General features: G+C 70.4%; 2 protein-coding genes across 2 annotated transcripts; both read left to right on the top strand.

Moving 5' to 3' along the window:
• Positions 1-2054: 2054 nt before the first annotated feature.
• Positions 2055-2465, top strand: AURANDRAFT_7752 (hypothetical protein; the record flags this gene model as incomplete). Its single annotated transcript, XM_009035919.1, has 1 exon — positions 2055-2465. A coding segment is annotated over one exon (411 nt), but the record flags the coding sequence as incomplete, so codon positions are not given.
• A 2711-nt stretch (positions 2466-5176) lies between these two features.
• On the top strand, positions 5177-6319 carry AURANDRAFT_62310 (hypothetical protein; the record flags this gene model as incomplete). The annotated part of the gene is made up of 1 exon (XM_009036274.1): positions 5177-6319. The coding sequence occupies one exon, from the start codon at positions 5177-5179 to the stop codon at positions 6317-6319; it is 1143 nt and encodes a 380-aa protein (XP_009034522.1).
• Between the last annotated feature and the right edge of the window lie 733 nt (positions 6320-7052).

Below are 7052 nucleotides of genomic sequence, written 5' to 3'. Positions count from 1 at the left end.
GGCCGCGCGGAGCCGACCGCCGCGCAGCTGCGGGAAGCCATGGGGACCTAAGGATACTACGTAGTACTTTGGGACCTAAGGATACTTTAGAAGGATACTTAGCCCGCGGGGCTGACCCACTCGTAGTCCGCGCCGCTCTTCGCCGGGACGCAGACGCCGTCGCGCGTGTAGCCCGTCTGCTTCGCCGTCGCGAAGAGCTCCTTGTAGATGGGCAGCCCGATCATGAAGAAGGGGAACGCGGCGAGGGAGTAGCCCACGCGCGCGCCCTTGAGCGCCGCGCGGACCTGCCACGCGTAGACGACGCCGTGGCGCCGCCAGGCGGCGAAGACGAAGGAAAAGGCCGCGCCGGACGTCAGCCCGAAGGAGAGGACGTCCCAGGCGAAGAGGTAGCGCATGGGCAGCGCGCGGCCGAGCACGAAGTAGCGCCGCGCGTGGAGCGTGACGCGGTAGCTCTCGCCGCGGCCCTCCGCGTCGCGGACCTCGTGGGCGTCCGTGCGCCGGTCGTAGTGGACGACGACGGACACGCGGTGCGGCGCCCGCGGCGGCGCATCGCCCGTCTCCCAGAGCACGCGCTCGCCGACGAGGCGGTGGCCCGTGCGCACGGCGCCGCCTTTCGACACGGCGCCGGGCAGGAGGAAGAGCGCGACCCAGCCCAAGACGAGCTGGCCGACCCAGGAGAAGACGTAGAGGCCGCCGACGGCGTGGCCCAGGAGCACCACGCTCAGGTCCTTGGCCGCCGCGCGGCCGCAGTGGTCCGCGTCCGCGCTGAGCTCCACGGCGACGCAGTAGTGGAGGCTCGCCGACGCCGCGACGAGCGCGAAGAGGCCGTTGAACCAGAACATGTTCTGCTTGAAGCTCAGCAGGAAGTCGACGAGCTGGTATGTGTCGCCGCGGTCGATCGCGGCCAGCACGACGGCGAACGAGAGCGTCTGGATGCCGAAGTAGGGGCAGGCGCAGCAGGCCTTGATGGCCCAGTAGCGCGGGTCGGCGTTGCGCCGCCAGGACGTGCGGTCGTAGGGCTGGAGCGCGTAGAGGAGGCCGCGGCGGAACGCCGCGAGCCACCCCTTCGCCGCGGGCGCCGCGCGCGCCTCCGCCGCGGACGTGCGCCGCGCGCGGAGCCGCAGCTCCTCCTCGACGCAGGACTCGACGACGCGCCGGACCTCCGTCGCGACGGCGTCGAAGGCCGGCGGCAGCGCGGATCGCGCCCATCTCGGCATCGACGGGTCCTCGACGGCGAACTGGCGCTGGCGCGCGAGCCAGCCGTCGACCTTCTTGAGCACCGCGTCCGCCGTCGCCGCGCGCGCGACGTCGAACATCTCGGCCTTGGCGTCCGACGCGTCGCGCCGCATCGCCGCGGACGTCCGCGTCAAAAAGTCGTTGATCTCGCGGACCTCGGCGGACGCGAGGAACTCCGCGGCGATGGCCGCCGGGCCCTTGCGCGCGTGGCGGCCGAGGTCCCGCGCGGCGCCGGCGACGAGGCCCCAGGCGCCGCGCCGCGCCGGCGCGTGCTGCTTCGCGGCGGCGACGAGCGCCGCCGTCTCCGGTTCGACGGCATCGAAGAACTCGTCGGACGGCCGGGCGATGGCGTCGCCGAACTCCTCGTCGGCGTCCTCCGCGGGCGCCTCCACGTCGCAGAGCTCGACGGACGTACGCTTCCGCATGGCCACCATGCTCTAGGGCTGCCTCATGTTTCAACGATGACGGGTTTTACAGCTTCAAGTTGCACTGATCTTGAAGGATTTTCGCAACGAGGAGGGCGCGGCGGGCGCGCATCGCCCCGTCGCCGGCCCGTCGCCGGCGGCGCGCGTCGCCCCCGCGGCGCGGCCCGGCGCCTCGCGCGCGCCGCCGGCGCGCCGTAGCGAGCGACCATGGACTATTTCTCGCCGAAGGAGAAGACGACGAGCGAGCAGGCGAGCGACTACCTCGACTCGCTAAGCGCGTCGGCGTCGGCGGCGGCCAAGGACGCCCAGTTCCAGGCCGAGGGCCTCCTGGGCACGCGCGAGAAGACGGCCGCCGAGGAGATGAGCGAGCAGTACGACGCGTGCTGCCCGGCCCTAAGCTACCAGTCGCGCGTCGTCGGCTTTTGCCTCTGCTTCTTCACGGGGCTCGTCCTCATGTTCCTCGCAAACACGAAGATCTCGGCCATGCTCGCGGGGAACCCGACGCCCTTCGGCGTCTACTACACGTTCGGCAACCTCGTCGCCATCGTCGGCTCGTTCTTCCTCTCCGGGCCGACGGCGCAGTTCAACAAGATGACCGAGGGGTCGCGCGTCGTCTCCTCCGCCGTCTATCTGCTCGCGCTGGCGGCGACGCTCTTCTTCGCGCTCGACGACTCGCTGCCGAAGACGCCGCGGCTCTGGTGCCTCCTGACCGCGATCCTCGTCCAGTACCTCGCGCTGCTCTGGTACACGCTGTCCTTCGTGCCCTTCGCCCAGGCCTACGTCTGCGCCTTCTTCAAGGCCTGCTGCGGCGACCTCTTCAACTGCGGCGGGTGCTGCGACGAGGGCGGCTGCTGCGGCCCCGTCGGCGGCGCGTCGGAGACGTCGCCGCTGACGGGCTTCTAAACCGGGACTAGTTACAGGTGCTCGCCCTGGTGGAAGCGGCTGTGCTTGTGGGCGTCGATCTGCTTCTGGATCTCGACGTCGTTGAAGTAGTGGCGCGGGAGGCCCGAGTAGATGATCTTGTTCTTGCTGTCGAGCTGCCAGGGTACGGGCATGGTCCGGCCGTTGGGCTCGAGGGCCCGCGCCGACGCCGAGTCGATGACGTTCGGGTGGAGGCGGACGTCGTCCCCGTCCGTCGACTTGGAGACGAAGTGGCAGAGCGCGGGGTCGAAGTTGCCGCTGCTCGACCGCTTGTTGTCCGCCTTGCCCTTGGTCTTCGGCCGGCCGAGGAAGGTCATGTGGGGCGCGGCGTCGTACCAGGACCGGTTCAGCTTGAACTTGATGTAGTGGTAGACGACCATGTTGTAGAAGGGGATGAGCAACGACGCCCACATGAACGCGACGGCCGCGGTCTTCATCTCGCCGCTGTAGTAGTAGGCCGGCGCCGTCGCGATCATGCCCAGGAAGATCCAGAACACGTAGACGTGGTTCAATTGGAACTTCTCGTCGAAGGAGTCCGACTTGCTGATCTCGGGCACGATGAAGACGATCGTCAGGCCGATGGCGATGGAGTTGGCCAAATAGTCCGTGAAGTCGGCCTGGTTCCGCCGCACCTGGAACACGTTCAGCGAGTTCGCAAAGTACGCGAAGACGATGGGCATGACCGTCTCGAGGAAGGGCTGCATGGCCTCCTCGAAGAGGTAGTAGGTCAGCCGCACCTTGGGCACGTAGAGCTCCTTCTGGCCGCCGCCGTCGTACTCGTACTCGACCGTCGGGTTCGGGTTGATGAGCTCCCACTTGCGCATCTCGTCCATCTTGTACTGGGTCTCGAAGTCGCGGACGGAGACGAGGTTCCGTAAATCGGACGCGTGGCCGATGAAAGACGGCCGCATCTCGAATTTCGCGCCCTCCGCGTTGATGCCCACGAAGCTCGTGAGCTCGATCATGACCGTGCAGGCCATGATGTTGAAGGGCTGCTGGTTGTAGACCGAATCGAGCTTCATGGGCAGCGACGCCGCGAAGGTCGACGTCGCCGCGGAGAGGAACGTCGGCGGCGCGTCCGCGCCCTTCTTGACCTCCGCGGCGCCCGGCGCCGCCTCGAGCACGTGCGCGACCTTCCGCATGGTGAAGCAATCGAAGTGCTCGCCCTCGTTGACGCGCATGTCGAAGTAGACCTTGGGCTCGTTGCCCGACTCGCGGTCCATGGACTTGAGGTCGTAGAGCAACGGTCGTTGGATGAACGTCGCGACGAGCGAGACGATGCCGTCCGTGTCCTCGACGAGCTTCTTCACCAAAATCGTCGCGAAGACGGGCACGACGACCTGCGTGATCTTCGACTTGTCCGGCTTGCGCGCGTGCACGAGCGCGGCCCTCAGGCTCTCGTCCTTCGTGTCCGAAACGTTCGCGATGTTGGGCACGCGGAGCGCGTCCGCCAGTTGGCGCGTCAGGTGCTCGGCGCCGGCGAGGTGCTTGGGCATGTCGAAGCACTGCCGCACGACGGAGAAGGGCTCGTGCGCGTGCGCCGCGCGGAACGCCTTGAGGCGCGCCAGGAGCACGAGCCGCGGGCCGACCTTGGCGATGATGCACTGCTGCCCCCCGTCGATGCTGCCGGCGACGGCGCCCATCTTCTCCAGGTCCTCGAGGTGGAAGTGTTCTAAAGCTGCCCCGTTGAGCTCCTGGTTCCGCACGGTCTGCGCGACCTCGGCCGCCTGGTCCGCGCCCCAGTCGCGGTAGCACAGGAACCGGAACACCTCCGCGACCTCCTCCGTCGTCCAGGTCTGCAGGCCCGTCCGGGGGCTGCCCAGCGCGCTCGTGTAGTTCACCGGCGCCGCCGGCGCCGCCGGCGGCGGCGCGGCCTGCTGGAAGGTGCGGAGGTGGTCGCCGAGGCGGTCCGCGGCCGCGGTGCCGGCGCGGTTCGCGTCGAGGAGCACGTTGGCGACGTCGGCCTGGCGCTCCATGGTCTGCTGGAGCAGGTCCTGCAGGTGCTCCTGGCGCGTCACGTGGCCCGCGAGCTGCGCCTGGACCGACGCCAGCGCCTCCAGGACGGCGGACTCGTCCCGCGGCGCCTCGGGCCCGACCTCGGGCGCGGCGGGCGGCGCGGGCGCGTCGTAGGCCGGCTCGTCGTAGTCGTCGTCGTAGGCCTCGTCGTAGGTCCGCGCGCCGCGGCCGGGGTACGCGCGCCGCAGGCGCTTGATCCAGTCGTCGTGGGCGTGGCGCAGGGGCTGGTCGCGGCCGCCGTCCCGGGCCGGGTGGACGCCGCGCTTCTTGGACCGGTGCTTGTGGCGCTTCTTGCCCTCCTTCGGCGTGCCGCGCGCGAGCAGGTCGTGGTCCTCGTGGTCGGCGTAGAGCTCGGGCATGGCTGCCCGACGGCGGCGCCGGTTGCGTCGAGAGCGGCGGGGCAGCCCAACCGACGGGAAAGACGCAATCGTGCGGCAGCATCATCCTGTGCGTCGCTAAAGTTGTGGCAGAAGAGGCCCAAGCTCAAGGGGATATAAATCTAGATATATCCCCTTGCCAAGCTCGCGCCTGCTGACTAAGGAAGCGTGCTGCTGCCCGCCTTTCGAGTGCCCTACGCGATGTGGCGCAAAGCGACCCTGGCAACGGGCTCCTACATCGGCCTCACGACGGCCGCCAACGTCGCGTCGCCGCTGAAAATCGTCTGGGACTTGGATGAGACGCTCGTGTCCTCCTCCCAGCAAAAGTCCAAGTGGCGCGAGGACCAGAAGAACCAGATCCTCAAGCGCACGACGACGACGCTCGAGCACGTCGACGACGACGGCCTGCACTTCATCACCACCGCGCGGCCCCTCGCGGGCGCGCTCGTAAAAGCGCTGAGCTACGTCCCCGGCGTCGAGCAGCACGTGTCGACGGCGGCGTCGCCGGGCTACGCCAGAAACGTCGTGCGGCTCCTCGACCCGGAGAACCGCATCTTCAAGACCGTGCGCGCGGACCAGCCGAGCTCGGGCAAGGACCTCGCGGCGCAGGGCTTCAAGGGCCGCGCGGTCCTCGTCGACAACCGGCCGAGGAGCCACGCGCCGCAGCCGAGGCGGGGCCTGCTCGTCGACGACTACGTCGCGAGCGAGCGCGTGCTCCACCTCAGCGGCGGCCGCTACGCCGTCGGCGGCGCGTTCCGCGTGCGCGCGACGGACCGCGCGCTCGAGGCCAGGTGGCCGCTCGAGCCGCGGACGCTGTCGGACGGATCCGCGGTCGGCGGCGGCGCGACCATCGAGGGCGGCGCGCTCGTCGGGCGGCCGCGCCACCTCGAGAGGAAGCGGGAGAAGCAGCTCCGGCGCACGCGCACGGCGGAGGAGAACGAGCTCGCGGACCGGCGGAAGATCGTCCACAAGCTCGCCGTCGCCGCCGTCGAGACCTCGGGCGACGAGGCCCGGCTCCGCGCGCTCGTCGCCGACGCCAAGAGCTCGGGCGCCGCGGCGCTGCTTCTGGTGGACGCGAACCGCCGGGAACCGGCGAAGATTCCCCACAACGCGGACTTTCCCGTCGTCTCCGCGGGCGCGTCCGCCGCTCACGTCCTCGCGAACCAGCACGCGCGCAACGCGGCGCCCTCGACGACGATCACGACGGCGGAGCTCAAGGCGCCCGAGGACGTGGCGCTCCGCGGCGTCGCGGCGAAGCTCCTGCTCTGCTGGTTCGCGCCGGACGTGTCCTGGGCGTTGACGCCCGTGGACTCGTCGGCGAAGAAGGCCCGGGCCGCGTGGTAGCCTGGTTATTTGAAGAGCGGCGTCGAGGAGCGCTCGCTTAGTCCCCTCTACGACTGCCTCGACTCGAAGGTCGCGAGGACGAAGAGCGTGTCGAGCAGCGCGCCGCCGTCGCCGTCGAGCCAGTAGGTTTCGACGGCGGAGGAGACGCGCTCGTCCTCCTCGAGGATGAGCTCCTTGAGCTTGGCGCGCGCCGCGCGGTCGAGGGGCTGCTCCGGCGACGCGTAGAGGCGGTAGGTCGCCTCGAGCGCCGCGCGGTAGCGGCGGCGGTCCGTGAGCGGCGGCACGCGGCGGCGCGGCGGCGCGGCGGCGGCCGGCGGCGGCGCCGCGGCGGCCGGCGGCGGCGCCGGGCGCCGCGCGAGCTTGGCGTGGAGCGACGACCGGCGTATCCGGAAGTCGAGGCCCCGGCGCTTGTGCTCGATCGTCGAGCAGATCTCCGGCTCCTTGGCGAGCACGTTCTTCGCCAGGAGGTCCGCGCGCGCCGGGCGGCCGCGGAGGAGGTAGTTGAGCTGGTCCTTGGTCATGGTCTTGGCCAGCGACGCACGGCGCGCGTGCAGCGCGCCCGCGACGCCCGACGCGTCCCGCGCCGGGTGCGCCGTCCCGGCGTCGTGGTGCGCGCGCTCGTCGTCGGCGTGGAGCACGCGCCGCGCCCGGAGCTCGGCGGCGCCGGGCCGCGCGTCGAGGTTCTGGGCGACGACGTCGGCCTTGAGCTGTTTCTCCAGCGCCGCGGCCGCGG

The sequence above is a fragment of the Aureococcus anophagefferens genome (genome assembly GCF_000186865.1).
Source record: "Aureococcus anophagefferens unplaced genomic scaffold AURANscaffold_4, whole genome shotgun sequence".
Taxonomy (NCBI): domain Eukaryota; class Pelagophyceae; order Pelagomonadales; family Pelagomonadaceae; genus Aureococcus; species Aureococcus anophagefferens.
Note: the sequence above shows the minus strand (reverse complement) of the source record. Positions and strands in the feature narration are given on the sequence as shown.